The 19,030-nt window shown below is 53.8% G+C and overlaps 1 protein-coding gene across 8 annotated transcripts in view; it reads right to left on the reverse strand.

Annotated features, from left to right (window-relative positions):
• POLE (DNA polymerase epsilon, catalytic subunit) overlaps positions 1–19,030 on the reverse strand; it is a 62,787-nt gene that overhangs the window by 8,307 nt on the left and 35,450 nt on the right. For 7 of the 8 annotated variants that reach the window (XR_010147869.1, XR_010147871.1, XR_010147870.1 and 4 more), the window contains 16 exons: positions 17,843–18,055; positions 17,472–17,681; positions 17,095–17,238; positions 11,743–11,883; positions 11,313–11,466; positions 11,130–11,236; positions 10,726–10,902; positions 10,412–10,635; positions 10,047–10,267; positions 9,516–9,720; positions 7,006–7,179; positions 5,895–6,020; positions 3,783–3,915; positions 2,077–2,269; positions 551–682; positions 213–406 (listed from right to left, as the gene is read on the reverse strand). Coding sequence is in view for 2 of the 8 variants with exons in the window: in XM_016924680.4 (XP_016780169.4) it covers positions 213–406; positions 551–682; positions 2,077–2,269; positions 3,783–3,915; positions 5,895–6,020; positions 7,006–7,179; positions 9,516–9,720; positions 10,047–10,267; positions 10,412–10,635; positions 10,726–10,902; positions 11,130–11,236; positions 11,313–11,466; positions 11,743–11,883; positions 17,095–17,238; positions 17,472–17,681; positions 17,843–18,055 (2,748 nt within the window). In the remaining 6 variants the exon portion in view is untranslated. Of the gene's footprint in view, positions 1–212; positions 407–550; positions 683–2,076; positions 2,270–3,782; positions 3,916–5,283; positions 5,426–5,894; positions 6,021–7,005; positions 7,180–9,515; positions 9,721–10,046; positions 10,268–10,411; positions 10,636–10,725; positions 10,903–11,129; positions 11,237–11,312; positions 11,467–11,742; positions 11,884–17,094; positions 17,239–17,471; positions 17,682–17,842; positions 18,056–19,030 lie in introns of those variants that run through there. The other variant, XR_010147873.1, reaches the window with a different exon arrangement.

Raw genomic sequence — 19,030 nt, forward strand, 5'->3', positions numbered from 1 at the left:
ATGTAGGTACCTCCCCCTTGCACAGCTGAAAGCCTCATCCTGCATTCATTAACATCCTTACCATGCACAGGTATGTCGGTGTCCTTATCTTGCACACATACGCTAGCACGTTCATGGTGCACGCATTACAGCCTCACCTTGCACACAGTAACATTCTCGCCTTACACATGTACGTTAGTGTCCTCTCCTCACACGCGCGCTGGCACTCTCACCTTGCACACGTATTTGATGAACTCCAGGGCAGGGTTATTGAGCAGCAAGTGGGAACCGGGGAGGACAGGAAACATCTCCGAGAGCTCAGTGGAGTTCCGAGAGCCTGTGACTTTCTTCTGAATCTTCTGAGTGATGGTGAAGAAGCTCTGAGTGAGTTCATTTGCGACATAATCCTGAGAGAAGGTGATCATTCCTGGAAGTATAAGGATGCTGAGGGAGGGGTCTGGGACCTGTCTGGCACTGGGGACCTCCCACCTGGGGGACTGGCACTGGGGACCACCCAGGAGTTAGGTCACTGGCACACGGCAGTGGCCTCAAAAGACAAAGGACTGCTCACCGGGAAGGGCTCCGACCGCCCCCTCGGCCTCCTGGGAGAGCTGGCTGGCCCCCCTCCTCCTCACGGGGGTGCTCCCTGGAGCACTGCGCCTCAGCCCGTCCTTCATACAGTGGTACACGGCCACGATGTACGCTGTGGAGAGGCACACACACCACAGGCCCTGAGTCGGGCTGCTGCAAACACCCTAGAATCTGAGGGGACCCATGGCTGGTCGGATTGCCTCACAGACGAGGCTAAAATGTCATTGTTAATAATTTTATTTGCAGCCTTTAGATGAGCTAAAAGTAAATTAGAGAAGTGAGAAGTGGAAATGAGAAGGAACACTCGCTGACACCTGAGTTCATTGTCAGAGAGAAAACTGTATAAATGGGGCCATGTACACTAAGCCTCTCACTGGGTAGCGTGTGAAAAACAGCTCCCAACACAAGCAAAGGCAGGGCCCCTGGCATCAGCAAGCTTCTCCAAAAACTCCTCCGGGCCTGTCACCTGGCACTCACCCTTTTTTTTTTTTTTTTTTTGAGACACAGTTTCATTCTTGTTGCCCAGACTGTAGTGCAATGGCGCAATCTCGGCTCAGTGCAACCTCCGCCTCCTGGGTTCAAGTGATTCTCCTGCCTCAGCTTCCTGAGTAGCTGGTATTAAAGGTGTGCGCACCACACCTGGCTACTTTTTGTATTTTTAGTAGAGATGGGGTTTCACCATGTTGGCCAGGCTGGTCTCAAACTCTTGACCTCACATGATCCACCCGCCTCAGCCCCCTAAAGTGCTGGGATTACAGGCATGAGCCACTGTGCCCGGTCAACCCGGAACTTTTCAAAAGAGACATAGAAAGTTGCAAGAGAGAACTGAGAAAGTTAAAGACTCAAGGACAAGTAGACTAAAATATAAAATGATCATCAACGAAGTCCTCTGTGACCGCATCCGCCTGTGTGTGCACATCACAACCTGCTGTTTTCACTTAGGGCATTCTTTAACTTAGGGCTCTGAACTACAAACAGTGCTTCCTCGATACACTTCATCTGCACACTAACCTGCCTAGCTTGATTTGCAAACTCTAAGCCTGCAGACCCAAACCAAGGCATAGGAACTCCCCCACCAGAAAGTTAGGCCTCACAGACCAGCCAGGGGGCAGCTGACCTGACCCAGGGCTTTATCTTCAGCTACTCAATGTGCACACACACAAATGTTCCCTGGGAATGTATGTGACTGAGTTACCGAATCAGATGGCAGGAGCAGAGCTAGGAAACTCCTCAATGACACGGCCAGGGGCAGCTGCTCCCCTTGGAGTTTCCTGAGAGAGCAAAGGCTGGAGGGAAGACAGTCACCCCTCTCCGGGCCCTCCAGTGGAACATGCCTGGAGCCTGGAGAGGAGGCCCCTCGGCTCACAAAGTCCCAACTGCTGGGCAGGCTCCGCCCAATCTGATTTTCCCCCGTCTCCCTTCTTGCGATACCATGGCACAGGAGCCGCATCTACTAACCATGAGTCCCTTCAGTGGGGGCTGCGCAGCCCTGGGCTCTGGGCTTACCTGAAACAATCATGAGGAAGTAGTTCTGGCAGGAGGCTGCCTGTGGCAAAAACTGCAAAATGTTCCAGTTGTTTTCCAGTAAATCCTCCACGTTGGATTCCTCCGCCTCTTCCTCCTCCTCCCCATCTCTTTCCTCCTCATCGTCCTCATTTTCCTGCTCATCCTCTGCTCCCCCTGCTTTCTGGGAGTCTTGCTGTAACACATGAGACAATGCGGCTGTGTTTGCACCATCGCGGCCTGGTAGAGGGGTAGGATGCCACAGCGAAGGCTCCTCCAACCTGGGTCCATCTGCCCCGTTTGACCAGAGGCCTTCCTTGCAGTCAAGGCATCCCCTGGAGCCTGCGTGAATCCCCCAGGGTGGCTCCCAGTACAAAGTGCTTTGTGGGAAGCGCCTGGCACACAGAAGTGCTCGTGACCTGGGACTGTGAGCTTCACTCTGCTCTTCCAGAGTTCACTTTAATTGTTGAACTCCCACCCCCCAAGAACGAAAGAACCAGCCAGAGCTTCCCGGTGACTGTTCTCTCCTCTGAGTCCATGAATCTCCTGGGACGGCACAACCCCATCACAGACCCAGCCTCCCGCGCAGCCTGTCTTCGTGCCACGGCACCATCCACGTCTGTGTAGACACCGACACCCACTGCCACCTGCCCTGACCACACGCTGATCCCCTCCTCAGAGCGGTCTACACTGCCTGAGTTTCTACCCTCCCACTTTCTTCTGAATCCCTTCAATCAGGGTTTATCCCCCAACTCCAACCAGAATCGCTCCCATCCAGGTGTCCTGGGCAGTCTTGGCTTCATCCTGCCAGCTCCCAGAAGTGTCTGCCTCCTTACAAAGGGCTTTCCCTCTGACATGTGAGCCCCTGGCTCTGGTACCCACAGCTTCCTCTCAGTCCACTATGAGGGCCCCTGTGGAGGACACAGGCCTCCTCTCAACCCACCCAGCCACTCTCTGGCCACTCCTGCACCAGCTGACCACCCACGTCTCCACCTTGCAAACACCATGAGTCCCAGCCAGACGTGACCCCTTCCCCAGACTGCTCCCGACAGCCACCTCCACTCACCCACAGCCTGGCCCGCACCTGGGCATTTGCACACATCCGATCCGCTGGCCCCTTGGCTCCACTTCAAAGCCCACCCAGGCCCTTCTCACCAACCTCGCTGCCCAGCATCTCCCTGACACAGGCACTAACCGGCTTTACCTGCCTGTGCCCTCCGACGGTGGGTTATCCACATGGGGCCAAGAAAACTCCAACATCACCCACACAGAAGCTCCCATCCCCACGAAAGCCGAGGCCCTGCCCTGCCATGCCCAAGTTGCCTGGCCCTGTCAGCTCTCTGCCTGCATCTGCAACCACGGCTCCACTGACTTGTGCTTTGCCTCCCTGGTGTCCATCCGCTGGAGGCGCCTTATGCTCGTACAACTATGGTGCGCTTCATCAGCTCTCGGATTCCCTGTCACCACCTCACGGGCCTCCACCTCCCTGTTGCCCACGGCAAGCCTTGCCCTCACCAGGGCTGACGCCACACTCCACACTGACGTGCTTGTCTGCGCATGGTCCCTCCCCATGTTCATGAGGGCAGGATGCGGGTGCAGTGTCTGCTGCTCACAGCCAGGCCTGCCGGGGCCCTGAGCACTCAGCACTTGCTGCAGGAATGAACGCAACCCCCAGAGCTGGCTCAGGTGCCACACTGTAGCTCGCTTACCAGTCCGCAGTGAATACGAGATGAAACTTTTCCTTTGATTCCGCCATAGTTAGATGGATCCATCCAGAGAAGAAATTCCCAGCATCGAGAGAAAGAAATCGTCAAAGAATGGAAGATCTCCTTCGAATGGATGCTGCAGAGGAAGCATTGAAGACGCTGCTTAAATGAAATCGACCTTGTTCTCAACTTTCCTTTTTTTTCCCTTGTATCTATCCGTACCCTCCACTTACTTAACATTGAATTTGAAAGTTCATTCAGATCACATCATCCCTCAGGCTTCCTAGGGAAATGTGGTAAACGTAAAACTAAGGAGGCCCACCAGGCCCCTGGGAGCTGGCGCCACAAAGAGAGCTGGGTGCCTCCTCGTGCTGGGGACGGCCCACAGGGTGTTCTGCCTCTGCTCTGCGGCCTCAGGTGACCTGCACCTGCTGGTAACCAACCACAGTGCTTCCCACTGCCAAGCTCTTTTAAGCTATCGTTATCCTTGTCACTCCTCAGTTAAGCCTCCCTAGGGCTGACCCAATCCTCTGCACATTAGATCCATTTAAGAAAAAAAAAAAAAAAAAAAAGAACAGGCCAGGCACGGTGGCTCACGCCTGTAATCCTAGCACTTTGGGAGGCTGAGGCAGGAGGATCGCCTGAGCTCAGGAGTTCAAGACCACCCCAGGCAACGTGGCAAAACCCTGTCTCTACAAAAAATACAAAAATTGGCTGGGCATGCTGGCATGCACCTCTAGTCCCATCTACTCAGTGGGCTGAGGTGGGCAGATAGCTTGAGCACAGAGGTTGAGGCTGCAGTGAGCCATGACTGCACCACTGCACTCCAGCCTGGGTGACAGAGCAAGACCCCATCTCCTAAAAAACAAACAAAACCCCAAAAATGGAAGAATAAACAAAGAAAGAGAGGAAGGAAGGAGGAACATCCTAAATCACAGTTTCAAAATGCAGCTGAGTAGCCCACATCGCAGCTCCTGCAGGAGAACTTTATGTTCTCCCTAACTCTGCTCTTCGCGCTAAGGGAGAATAGCAGCCTGTTTCTCGACATGAGCAACCCCGGCCTCCTCAGGTACAGGGCACCCCTGGAGCTGCCCATGGCCAACGTGGGGAGAGGCACATCCTTCCCATTATCTCAGCCATGCTCTGAAATACAATTCTAGCCCAAGCCAGCTTTCCCAGGCACACAGCGTGACCACTGACCATCAAGGCTCATCTTGGATAGACATAAGGGGCCACAGTGGGTCTGCAGGAGGACAACAGTGCTTTTGTGTTTCAAATTAATCCAGTGCATATGGTTTGATTAGGAATGAAAGTCTTACAAGCTCTACCTTCCTACTTCTCAGTGATAAGGCCTATTATCAATTTAGTGTCAGCCTTTTCTGCAGCGCCCCCAGATGCTATCCCTGTAACCATGCAAAGACCAGACCCATGCAGACTCTCTGTGCCTCCACAAACTCCCCTCTGCGCTCAGAAAGGGCTGCATTCATCCCCAGGGTGAGCGCACCTGGGAGGGAGCTTCCTACTATCAGTTGAACAAAAGTTGCTGGTGGAGATTTTTCTGTTGCTTTGTCTTCTATTTAGATTTAAATAGTGCTGAGTGTGTGAGAAGCACAGCAAGGCCCAGGAGGGAACCTCAGGAACATGGCCTGGAAGGCAGGAAGTCAAAACCACAACACCAGGCTCTGACAGCTGAGAGCTGTGCACACCTGAGCACCCAGGAACCACACCACTCCACTTGCCAACACTGACGTCTATGAAAAGACTTACACGTCAACATTTACGGGGTGCATATATTCAGGGCACCTTGAATCTGTGCCCTGAATATCCATGGGGAAAAAAAGCAAACAAACAAAAATCACTGTGGAACCTTCTTAGCAAAGGCAGGCCACTTCCTGAACTTGCCCAACTCAAGCTGCACAGCTGAGTGGCCTCCGATCTGCCACCGCGCACAGGTGGCGGTAACTCCCTTTTCACGCTGCTCGGATTCACCATGGTGAGTCCTGCACTTCTAAGGACCTCCCAGCCCACCCAGGAGGACAGCTGGCACCTCAGGGGGTCATTTTAGCATCCCTCTCAAAGCCACAGTGCTGCGTCACCAGGACCAGCCAGCCGCACCTGCTGGTGATGTACTCCACGTAAGCGATGGCATCTTCCACACGGCGCTTCTTTGTACAGAGGATGATGCGGTTGAAGTTGGCGTAGATGACTGATGACCCCAGGCGCTTGAACTCAGCGATGAGCCTGTGGAGCAAGTTGAGAGTCCGTGGTGGAGACGCCACGGTTGTGGAGAGCCAGAGGGCACCCAGAAAATCCACGAGGGAAAAGAGCTGAGGGTCCTGAAGCAGAAAAGCCTCCGAGATACACTAGAACCCAGAAGCTAATGAAGAGCAAAGATTTCTGCATGGCAAAAATCCACCACAAACAAAGGCAAAAGATAACCAAAAACAGGAAAAAATTAGCAAATTCTTATCACAGAAAAGTGGCAACTTTTTGTATGGAGACAGCTCATTCGATACTTAATAAGAGAAGAACCACCAAAACTACAGAAAAATAGACAAAGGACTAGAAGAGAAAATTCGACTTCATTCATTGTAAGAATCCTAAGTTAAGACTGCACCGAGAAGCACTTTTAGCCCAGCAGTTGGGTAATAATCCCCGGCCATGTTGGTGAGGCGCGGCCAGGGAAGAAGTGTCCACAAGGGGCCTCTGTGGGGCCGCTCTGGTGAAGTCCATCAAATCAGGATTCATCCCGAGTTACAACACCTCTGAGGCCTGCAAGAGGGCTATGCCCCAGAAGTTACCCCACGGATCTATCTGCATGAGCTCACGCACGAAGCCTCTCACTGATTTGCTATTTGTAACGACGGCACAAGGCTGGAGAGAGGCTAAATGTTCTTTCATATGGCATGTCCTCACACAGATCTCCTGACACAGGCATATTTTCACTAAAACAACAAGGCACACAGCAATACAATGTGTAGCATGACTTTGTGCAGGAAAGGGGCAGGAGAGGAGGTGCCACCTAGTGTTCTCTGCAGGATGTGCAGGCGACGCTGCAGCAGCAGCTGCGTGTTTCTCTGGGATCCTTTGGATTGTTATGCTCCACAAACTCAGAAATACACTACTTATCCCAGAGGCACTGGCTGGCCATGTCTCTGGTTCTGGGGAGTAAGGGACCAGCCCAGCTGAGGACGTGGTGGACAGCCCAGGGAGGAGGAGCACTCACTGCAGGAAGAGCTTCTTCATCATGTTGTGGAGTGTGCGGTGCAGGGCGGGGTCATGAAGCAGAGAGGATGGCGACCGAAGCCAGCGGTAGAAGTGCATCACCTGGTTGTCTGCATAGATGTTGTGGTACTGGGTGATCTCCTTCACCCAGCCCACGACCATGCTCTTCAGGATCCTGAAAGAGAAGGTGCACGACACCCTCGTACCCTCAGCCTCCCACGCTGCTGCCACGCAGGACGCTCCAACTGAAACGGGCACAGGTTTTCCCTACACGGCTGGGTCCAAATCCGTCACTGTCGCCTCCCCTTCTCACTGTCCCCACCTTAAGTCACTGTCCAAATTTCATCCCTTCACCCTCATGCCTCATCTGTTTCTTCCCATTTCATTCCTTAAACTTGTTCAGGCTTCACCGCATCCCTCAACACAACCCAAACTCTGTGTGTTCTAAAGCAGGACGGGAGGGCGGCACAGTACAAGGCAGCAAGTGTGTGATGGGCCGGGGACCCTGACAGGAAGGACTCAGCAAAGCCACTGCCTAGACATCAGAACACCACACTAGGCCGGATGCAGAGGCTCACGCCTGTAATCCCACCACTTTGGGAGGCCGAGGCAGGTGGATCACCTGAGGCCAAGAGTTTGAGACCAACCTGGCCAACATGGTGAAACCCCGTCTCTATTAAAAATACAAAAATTAGCTGGGCTAGTGCATGCCTGTAATCCCAGCTACTCGGGAGGCTAAGGCAGGAGAATCGCTTGAACCTGGGAGGTGGAGGTTGCAGTGACCCAAGATGGTGCCACTGCACTCCAGCCTGGGTGACAGAGTGAGACTCTGTCTCAAAAAACAAAAACAAAACAAAACAAAACATCACCATACCCACATGGCCCCAGCTGGTCAGAGACAAGAACTTAGAGGCCTCTCTCCCGCCTAGCAGGCTGGGCCCTGCCTTCCCGCCACTTCCTTTAAATGGACCATTCAGGCGCTCGCCCGTGAACTAACACATGCCTACACCCCATTCCCTCACACGCCTAGCTGCCCTGGGCACTCTCCCTGTCTGACTCTTGAGTCCTGCCTTGCAGGACCCAGGGATGGAGGATGGCCTCCCTACTCACGGCACCCTCCCTGCCCAGGAGCTGTAAGGAACACCTCTTTGCACTTGTTCCCTATTGTGGTGGTGACTGATTTTGTGCCTTCCCTCTGAAGAGGCAGGGGCTGCCCTGGGCTGGGTCTTCCCTACGACACTAGGGGGAACACAAGGCTGGGCCCCTACACCGAAGCAATGGTCAGGCAGGTGGGATCTAGACACAGGTCACACAAAAGCCACAAGGGCGTGTGCCAGTGTAAACAAGTTTCCCGTTCCGGGGGGCCCTGGTCACAGGCCAGACAGCTAGGCATTGGCCAGTGCACTGTACACGCCCTGTCCGGCCCCCTTCACTTCCCATGGGGCAGAGATGCCAGCTGCTCTGGTACTGGAACCCCAATTCAGCTAAAGAATTCCAAAACTGCACATCACCCTACTGAAGAAGCGGGAACCTCAATGGGGTCAAGAACAGAATGTTACAAGAGAACCTACAGAGGTCCAAGTCCCATTCCTAAAACTCCCTTTCATCACAAACTCTTCAATAATTCGGCAAACCCCACATTCTCCAGAGTGGCAGTTTGGGGATCTGCTGGACTCCTACCTTTCAGGCCTGGGCTACTGTCTCTCTGCCAAGACCCTGCTCCCGGCTCCCAACTGCCTCCCTGCCTCTTTCCACCAGTCCTCTCCCTGCCTCATTTCCCAGCTCTGGCATGCCCACTCTCCCCTTTTGTATGGAGTCATTAAAACTACAGCTAAGTACAGGCTCTGGAATTACAAAGACTTGTTTTTGAGCACCAACCCTTCCATTTATTTGTGGTATGAGCACAAAGGCAGCCCCTCTGACCTCAGTTTCCTTATCTGAAAAACAGACAATAACCGCTCCCCGTCCCTGGGCTGATGTGGGGACAGAGGCAGAATGCGAAGTGCTCGGCCCACCTCCTGGTACACAGCAAGCACTGCCCAGCATGAACCACCGCTGGTGGGTAAGGCAAGTAGCTGCCCTCAACCACGCTCTCCGTAGACTGATGGCTCCTGACCCTCAACCACGCCCTCTGCAGCAGACCCATGGCTCCTGACACCTAAGTGCTGATGCCTCACACATCATACTCAGTAGAGCTGGCTGGAGATCCCTATGATGTACCTTTGGTCACATCGAAAAGTGGCCCTGGTTAGAAAGACTCTGTGTGAAGTACCTCTGGCCACAGGGAGGTCAGAGGCAGCACACTGAACAGTCGCCAGGGACCAGGCTGGACCCACACGGTGGTAAAGACAACAGACTGAAGATGGGAAACTCGCCACACAGTGGTCTCTGGCTCTGCCATTAAGACTAAGGGAAGCCCAATGGACCCTGTCTTAGACCTTAGCTTTCCAAATTAAGGGCAAAGGATAAGACCCTTCTATTAGTAACACTCCTTCCCAGAGAGGGTGGCACCTGAAGGTGTTAGAGCACAGGGCTGTCTCATCGTAGCTGGCCGGGGCACTGGCAGCCTGACCACCCGTGATCATGTCCTCCAGGGAGGCCTGCTGGATCACGTCGAAGCTGATCCCCATGCTGTCGGCCCCCTCCATGTCGTTGACATGGTGAGACTGGAGAATGGTGTTGACGGCCAGGTTCTGAAGGTCCAGCTCCACACACACTGCACAGGAAGACGCCATGCTCAGCCAGCATCCTGCCAGCTCCAGCACCACCAGCCCCCTGGGCCTGACTCCAGCCACCACCACCTCCAGAACCAGCAACAGACCTGCCCACACCCATCCTCACACCTGCCAGGCTATTCAGATTCCCGAGGGCACAGGAGGCCCCACCTGGACCTTGACCCCAGGACCGTCTCCTGCAGCCTCAGCTCTGACCTGCACGGTCAAACTCTGAGCCCATCCTCGGGCACTCTCGCCTCGAGAAGATGTCACAGAATGGCAGAAACACCAGCCAGGTCTCATGGGCCTCGTCCTCCCGCCCACTTACCTGTGGAGTAACAGCCTGAACTGTTGATCTCAACAGTGGCTTGGTCATCGAACTCCATGACAAGATAGTTGTCATCAGCCTCCTTTCCACCCAGGTCAGGGCGGGCTGTAGGGGACAGCCAGAGCAGGTGGTTGTGGCGCTGGAGGTGGCGGGCAAAGAAGAGGTCGGAGCCGAATGTGGAGATGTCCTCTGGTAGGTTCCCAATGGGAATGTGAAAGTACCTGCACCAGGGCACAGGTCAGCACTGGGGCACAGGTTGGCGCCAGGGCACAGGTCAGCACCGGGGCACATCGCCGGGTCACAGAGACCACCGAGGCCGGCTCTGCCTGGGGACCACTGGCCCACAACGACAGTACTGTGCTCACCTGCTCATCTCGAAGGCCTGCGACAGGCAGGTGTCCAGGTTGAGGTAGTGACGGATCATGCGCCGGGCTCCATGGCGCTGCCAGTCCAGGACCCCATAGTTGATCTTGTCAGCCACACAGATAGGCACCAGTGGGAATTCCTCCAAGACAGGAATCTCACTGGCCAGCCTCTTCAGCTCCCAGCTGGACTGAACAGCGATGAGTGTGGGCCCCCGGCGCTCCTCCTGGGTCAAGGCAAAATGGAAGAAAAGACCCGGGTGGACCCAGCCTCAAAGAAGACGGGGCTCACACAGCAAGACCCCAACCACTCTCACCTTGTAGGCGAGCAGGAATCGCTGGATGGCTCTGCAGATGGTCTTCAGGTCAGTTTCTGCCCGAACTTCGAAGGTGTGTTTGGGGGGTGGCAGGAGCTCAGGGCCCACCTTCTCCAGGAGGAGGCTGTGCTCTGCTGAGTACAGGGCACCAAGGCTGGGCATCTGGTTGCTGCGCACCTAGACAAACGCAGGCCACGTCAGCCTCCCCCTGCGCAGGAGGAAGTGGGGGCAGCCCTGGGGCAGACTCCGCCACTGCCACGGCACTGCCAATTCAATCACGACAAGCACTCATGGGCAAAGGCCCTTGAGGACAAGACCTGGAGGGCCTGGGCACCCTGGGAGATGTCCTCCTTCCCCAAACCCTGCCCCAGCCAACGTGCTGCCATGGAGGGCTCAGGACTCACAGTGTCCAGCACAAAGACGGACGCCCTGCGCTGTGAGGGGATGAAGATCCCGAAGAGCGCTTTGTGGGCCTGTGCGTGGTGGTACAGGTAGATATGGCGGATACTCCCTGGAGAAGGAAACAAGACCGTCACCCCAGATGTGTGGGAGGCAGGCACATGGTGGGCGGCTGGTGCAGGCCATACCTGGTTCCAGGTAGCTGAACTGGGCCAGAGAGCGCATCTCCAGGTGCTCAAGAGCAAAAGTCTCTGCTTCCCAGCCTGAAAGGTGCCTCACCAGCTGTTTATTGACCACACACACACAGCCCAGGTGCACCAGGGCCCGGAACAGTAACGGAACCTGGAAGAATCGGGCAGACAGGCCGGCAAGGGCTGGATGGGGGGGGCTCTGGCTGCCCACGTGACTTCTGCCCGGGATGTGGCTGTGCCCCTGCAGCTGCCTGGCCCACTGCCCAAAGGCCACTTTTGGCAGACACACTGCTGACATTCACCTCACCTGTGGGAACGAGTCCACAGTCGCTGCTGTTCCCCAGCCCACACCCTGGGAGGGTTTCTTTCCTCCATACCACCCTGCTGGAGCCTCCCCCAGTCCAGTCGAGGGTGGCTGGGGAGTCACCTGAGTCTCATATACGCCCTCGATGTCTGGCGCTGACAGCTCAGCGTTGATCTCGTTGATGTGTTCCTGGTACATGTCCTCTGGCACTGAATACTCATAGAGATTGTAGACCACGTTGGAGCGAGGAAGGACCCGATTTACCTGGCGAGAATACGACGATGATCTCGTCACTGGGCATAAGTGGTAATGTCTGTGGTACACACACAAAGCACACGCTATTCGGAGTCCTAGGACTTCTGGTGCCCCTAACGACGGGGTGCACCCACCACGCCACAGTCCACCTCTCTCAATGATTACAACTAAAAACTCTGGATATAATTTTTATGTTATTTATTTATTTTTTACAAACAGGGTCTTAGTCTGTTGCCCAGGCTGGAGTGCAGCAGTGTGATCACGGCTCACTGCAGCCTCCAACTCCTGGGCTCAAGTGGTCCTCCAGCCTCAGCCTCCTGAGTAGCTGGGACAAGGAACACACCACCACGGACGGCTTTTTTTTTTTTTTGTAGAAAGGAGGTCTCACTATGAGGCCCAGGCTGGTCTCAAACTCCTGGACTCAAGTGATCCTCCCACTTCAGCCTCCCGAATCGCTGGAACTGCAGGTGTGAGCCACTATGCCTGGCCTCTGGACGCAATTTTGAAAAGCAACCTGCAGCCTCTGAGAATAGACAAGAGCTGTCAGAATACAGCAGTCAACACTGGTCTGGGGAGGTTCCCAGTTCATCTTCCTCCATTCTCTCATGGGTTTAACCTGAGGGTGTAGATGGCAAAAACTGAGAGAAATCACATTTTCCTAGTCAGAGAAACGGAAAGAGAGCCCCTGGGGGAGCCAGAGTGTGTGTGGGGGGTCCTGGGGGGGTCTGGGAGAGCTGGAGAGGGGGCACCCTAGCTTTGTGAATGGGGTCCTGGGGGGGTCTGGGAGAGCTGGAGAGGGGCACCCTACCTTCGTGAATGGGGTCCTGGGGGGGTCTGGGAGAGTTGGAGAGGGGCACCCTAGCTTCCTGTGTGGGGTCTGGGAGAGCTGGAGAGGTGGCACCCTAGCTCCCTGTGTGGGGTCCTGGGGGGGTCTGGGAGAGCTGGAGAGGGGCACCCTAGCTTCCTGTGTGGGGTCCTGGGGGGGTCTGGGACAGCTGGAGAGGGGCACCCTAGCTCCCTGTGTGGGGTCCTGGGGAGGTCTGGGAGAGCTGGAGAGGGGCACCCTAGCTTCCTGTGTGGGGTCCTGGGGGGGTCTGGGACAGCTGGAGAGGTGGCACCCTAGCTTCCTGTGTGGGGTCCTGGGGGGGTCTGGGAGAGCTGGAGAGGGGCACCCTAGCTCCCTGTGTGGGGTCCTGGGGGGGTCTGGGAGAGCTGGAGAGGGGCACCCTAGCTCCCTGTGTGGGGTCCTGGAGGGGTCTGGGAGAGCTGGAGAGGTGGCACCCTAGCTTCCTGTGTGGGGTCCTGGGGGGGGTCTGGGAGAGCTGGAGAGGGGGCACCCTAGCTTCCTGTGTGGGGTCCTGGGGGGGTCTGGGAGAGCTGGAGAGGGGGCACCCTAGCTTCCTGTGTGGGGTCCTGGGGGGTCTGGGAGAGCTGGAGAGGGGGCACCCTAGCTCCCTGTGTGGTGGGCTGGGGGAATCCTGGAGAGGAGAGCTGGAGAGGGGGCACCCCAGCTTCCTGTGTGGGGTCCTGGGGGGTCTGGGAGAGCTGGAGAGGGGGCACCCTAGCTCCCTGTGTGGTGGGCTGGGGGAATCCTGGAGAGGAGAGCTGGAGAGGGGGCACCCTAGCTTCGTGTGTGGGGGGCTGGGGGAATCCTGGAGAGGAGAGCTGGAGAGGGGGCACCCTAGCTTCGTGTGTGGGGGGCTGGGGGAATCCTGGAGAGGAGCACCCTAGCTTCATGCATGAACCAGCAGCACAAGTCCCAGGCTCACTACGAGCTGCACTTGCACAGGTGACCCACAACAACGCAGCAGAGGCTCTGGAGGCTGAGCTGACATTGGAAGCTTTGCACAAAGGGGCAAGGAAGAGCTTGGGCACTGGAATTAACCAGGTTGGTTGTTGCTAAAACAAACAAACAAAAAAACCTGACACGCTAAAGGATTTTTAAAAATACCCAAAGTCTCAAATATGTAAAATGTCCAGGTTGCAATAAAGCGTTACTTGGCGTAACAACAACCAGGAAAATCTGAATAATTCTCAAGCGAGAAGAGAACCAGTAGGGTTAGATTTTTCCAGTAACATGAAATTAGACCGACACACACACACACACAAAATCAAAGAAATGAAAAATTATGTTCTGGTAAATATGAACTGGAACAATTAGTGTAATTGCACTTTTTAAAATGTATCTATTTCCTGGCTGTTCACTGAAGGAATCTAGATGAAATGATACCCCTTGAGCTCTAAGCTTGGTTTCTCAATATAACCTCTCAACGAGGCTCAGGCTCTTTAGAGGAACAGCTAATTCCACGTCTGGAAGTTCAAGGTGAGCCTGGCCTCTCTTAGTGGCCAGAAAGCAAGGAAGTTTTCAAAGACCAACAGGGCATGTCAAAAGGACTCAGGTGCCAGCTTGAAGGGATCTGGCCAGCCCAATTTGGGATAATTTGAGTCTCAAAAAGATATTGACCACCAAAGAGTCTACTGTCTGGCTCCATTAATATGAAGTTCTAGAAAGTCACATGCACACAGTTACAGAAATACAGAAATCAGGCCGGCAGAAGGTTGCATAGGGGGACAAGAGCACCCTCCCGGGTGATGGAAACGTTCTGCACCTGGGTGGGGGTGTGGGTGACACAGGCATAGTCATGTGTCCAAAAACCCAATCAACTGCACATTTAAAAATCTGCACTTAACTATATGTAAATTACAGTAAGTCCTCACTTAACATCAATGGATTCCTGGAAACTGTGATGGTTAAGTGAAGTAATGTATAGCAGGTCCTCAAATAACATCATTTTGTTCAACATTCTTTCTTCCTTTAAAAAAAAAAAAAAAATTCTGGGGCCAGGCGCCGTGGTTCAACCTGTAATCCCAGCACTTTGGGAAGCCGAGGTGGGCGGATCACCTGAGGTCAGGAGTTCGAGACCAGCCTAACCAACACAGAGAAACCCCATCTCTACTAAAAAATACAAAATTAGCTGGGCGTGGTGGTGCATGCCTGTAATCCCAGCTACTCGGGAGGCTGAGGCAGGAGAATTTCTTGAACCCGGGAGGCGGAGGTTGCGGTGAGCCGAGATGCGCCACTGGACTCCAGCCTGGGCAACAAGAGAGAAACTCCATCTCAAAACAAACAAACAAACAAATAAAAATAAATTAATTTAAAAAATACTCTGTAGAGAAGGGATTTTGCCACGTTGCCCAGGGTGGTCTCGAATGCCTGAGCTCAAGCAATCCACCAGCCTCAGCCTCCCAGATTGCTGGGATTACAGATATGCACCACTGCGCCTGGCCAACACAGTTTCATTATAGTTTCCGAGAAGAAAAAAAATCTGTTTCATTATACATCATTTTACTTAGTCATTTCACTTAAAATTGCAGTTTCTAAGGACATATCAACAACATAAAGTGAGGGCCTACCGTGTACCTTAACATACCTAACGTGTGTCTGTTGTTCGGGATTTGGCTACGGTTGATGTTAAAACATTAAACACTGAGGCAGGAGGATTGCTTGAGCCCAAGAGTACAAGGCTGCAGTAAGGCAAGATCATGCCACTGCACTCCAGCCTGGGTGATGGAGTGAGAGACCTTCTCAAAAACAGAAACAACAAAGTTAAACAAAAATCCTCTAATCCATAGTAATACTTTAAAAAGAGAGGAAAAGTGAAAGGAATAAACCCATTTGCCATGCCCTACCTTGAAAATTAAAAATAATTTAAAGGGAAAAAACATTTATCTTGCTTAAAAAAAAAAAAAAGCGTATTATACCTCTCGTATCTTGCTTTTTAAGGAATAAACTAGAGTTCATTTCTACCTGATCTGCACAAAGCTCTTCGTTATAAAGGAAACAGCTAATACACACAGAGGAACAGAATCAGAAGATATCATCCTGGAGCCCCATGGACCCCATGAGACATGGATGCTGACACCATCCAGTCAAACGTTGAGGACAGAATATTCACACAGCGCCAGAACCTCCCTCGAGATGAGCTGACAGTCATAAAGGGAAACATCCCAAAAGTTAGGGCACTTCCACACGGCCACAGCACCACAGCACCACGCATCGAAAGGAAGGTGTAGAAACCCCACAGTCCCACCTGTTCTCTGTGGTCTCGCTGCCTCTGCGTCCGCTTTCCTTTTGTTATCCGCCCACCTCGGTCTCCCAAAGTGCGGGGATTACAGGTGTGAACCACCACACCTGGCTCTGCGTCTACTTTCTATATGCACATTCTACTGAATCACCTGGCTGGAATCGAGTTTCACCTTCTCCAGAAAACCTCCTTGTGTAGGTACAAATATGCACACCTCATCTCCCCAACTACGTGTCACTTCTTACGTGATTCACAGCATCCAGTCAAGAAATGTGCTGAGCCGACACATTAACAACGGGGAGTTCGGGTGGAGATGCCATCTAAGAGCCTCAGCGCACTCATGGCCACATGAAAACCCTCGCAGTTTCTGCAGGTGGAAGAAGCCCAGCACAAAGACCCACCTACTGTAGGGTTCCATTTACATCAAATGCCCAAACAGGCAAACCAGAGACAGGAAGTGGATCAGTGGCTACTGAGGGCTGGGGGAGGATGATGACAGGTAAGGGATGCCAGGTTTCTTTTTGGAGTGATGAAAATATCCGAATGGGGGGGTGAGGGGAAGGGGAATATCAGGATAAACAGCTAATGCATGTGGGGCCTAATGCCCAGGTGACGGGCTGATGGGTGCAGCAAACCACCATGACGTGCTTACTTATGTAACAAACCTGCACTTTCTGCACATGGATCCCAGAAATCAAAGTAAAATTTAAAAAAAGAAAAAAAAAGAAAATGTCACCATTGACTGGCAATAGTCATGCCACTAAAAGTCATTGAATTCTGCACTTTAAATGGGTGAGTTGGATGGCGTAACTTTACATCCCAATAAAGCTGTTAACAACCAAAGAGCCTACGGAGACAGAGTTCACAACCTCTAACCAATGCCACTTGGTTTGTCCCCGCAACATGGACCTCGCGGGCAGACAAGCTCATCGTGACAAGGACACCAGCAGCTCCATTCCCGGCACTCGCTCTGCCCCAGGCTCTGTGCTCAGCGCTCACACACGTTGTTTTGAGGAATTCCTAGAATATCCCCATAAGGTACTGAGAAGATGGAGGCTGGAGGCCATGCTAGATCACGGGAAAGCCACCTCAGGCTGCCCAGATGACTGCAGAGGCAGCACCAGCTCCTCCCTACCTTGCGATACGAAGCGCCCTCCTCCGCTTTAGCGACTCGCTGGTTCACGTAGAACACACGGGGGATGCTCAGCCTGATGCAGTGCAAGTCACTGCCAACGAGCGCCCACAGCCTGAACAGGCCGGCCTGGCTGGTCTCGCTGATCTGAAAGGCCACACGGACATACAGCACATCACAGGACACACTGGAACCCACAGACTGGGCCACCTCCCAGGTAGCTTGCAGCTCCCAGCACAGGGCCTTAGGCCTCCCTACGATGGGCAGGAAACTCCAGGCCCACTCTAACCCTCCCATCCCAGACCTCAGGGCCCAGCTGGACACCCCGTCCCTGGGCCATCAGCAGAGCCACTGCCCTCCCCTTGGATCAAGGTCTATACCTGCACAATCTGCCACGGAAGGTCCAGGATGCTGCGGGCAGTTCTTCGCAAGAAGCTCCCCAGCCCCGTGGCAGGACCATCCCGGATGGCCCCGGGCCTCAGCACACCCTCTGCCGACTCCAGACGCTGCCTCTTCCTGCGGGCGAGGCGCTGCCGGGCCTGTAGCTGCCACTTCTTCTTGTGGAACCGGAGCCAGACAAGCCACTCCTCCTGGGATGGATGGTGAGCACAGCCAATGTGCAAGTGGTGAGATGGGAATGCCCGCCAGGACTTTCTCACAAGCAGCCTCCCTAGGGGTCAGGACGCATCTCGGGCTCCCTGGGCTGTGCAGACCCCTCAGAGACAGACAGTGTCACAGCTGTGTGCCTTACCTGGGTGGTTCCCAGGGCGGGAGGCTGCCCCAAGATTTCCTGCCAGGGCACAGTCGGCGTGAGGTCCTGGGACTCCTCCTGGCTCTCCCAAAGAACTCGCTTCCTCTTCACAGTGACAGGGGCTGCTGGGTGAGGCAGCTTTACGAGGCCGAAGTCCTCCATGTCAGGAGCACTTGGCCTCGGACTGTCTTCTGAGGCCTCGGCCATCGTGACCTGGAAAGACCCAGTGAAGCCTTAAATCTCAGGATCTCGGGCTGCGCAGGGTGGCTCATGCCTGGAATGCCAGCACTTTGGGAGGCCAAGACAGGAGAATTGCTTGGGGCCAGGAGTTTGAGACCAGCCTGGGTAACAGCAAGACCCTGTCTCTACAAAATATATTACAAATTAGCCAGGCGTGGTAGTGCGCCTGTAGTCCCAAGCTACTTGGTAGGCTGAGGCAGGAGGATCACTTGAACCCAGGAGTTGGAGGCTGCGGCGAGCTATGATCACACCACTGAACTCCAGCCTGGGCAAGTGAGACCTTGCCTCATAAAAACAAGCAAACAAAAATCTCAGGATCTCATCCCCACAAATTCTACTTCTCGAAATCTAACATAAGTATATCACCTGAAATGGGATGTTCGTTTACACAAGTTTATTGAACTTTTAATAGTGAAGGCCGGGTGTGGTGGCTCACGCCTGTCATCCCAGCACTTTGAGAGGCTGAGGTGGGCGGATCACTTGAGCCCAGGAGTTTGAGACTAGCCTGGCCAACATGGTGAAACTCCGTCTCTACAAAAAAATAGAAAAATTAGCTGGGTGTGGTTGTGTGGGCCTGTGGTCCCAGCTACTTGGGAGGCTGAGGTGGAAGGATCACTTGAGCCTAGGAGGTGGGGGTTGCAGTGAGCCAAGGTTGCGCCACTGCATTCCAGCCTGGGCGAGAGGGTGAGACCCTCTTTCAAAAAAAAAGTGAAAAGATCAAACCGAAAAATAAAACGTCACTCAAAACCACCAATAAGTAAATCTTTGCATTTTGCCATGTTTGCTCCAGAATGCTTTTTATAAGAAAGAAAATATTGCAAATAATGGGTACAGCCCTCTTCTGTCTGCCCCCACACACCTTTAAATTTTTACCACATGTCCACAGACACATGCCACAGCTGTAAGTTTTAACCTAAATAGTAACATGTGGGACACATCTGACTGCAA

The sequence above is a fragment of the Pan troglodytes genome, chromosome 10, assembly GCF_028858775.2.
Source record: "Pan troglodytes isolate AG18354 chromosome 10, NHGRI_mPanTro3-v2.0_pri, whole genome shotgun sequence".
Classification (NCBI taxonomy): domain Eukaryota; kingdom Metazoa; phylum Chordata; class Mammalia; order Primates; family Hominidae; genus Pan; species Pan troglodytes.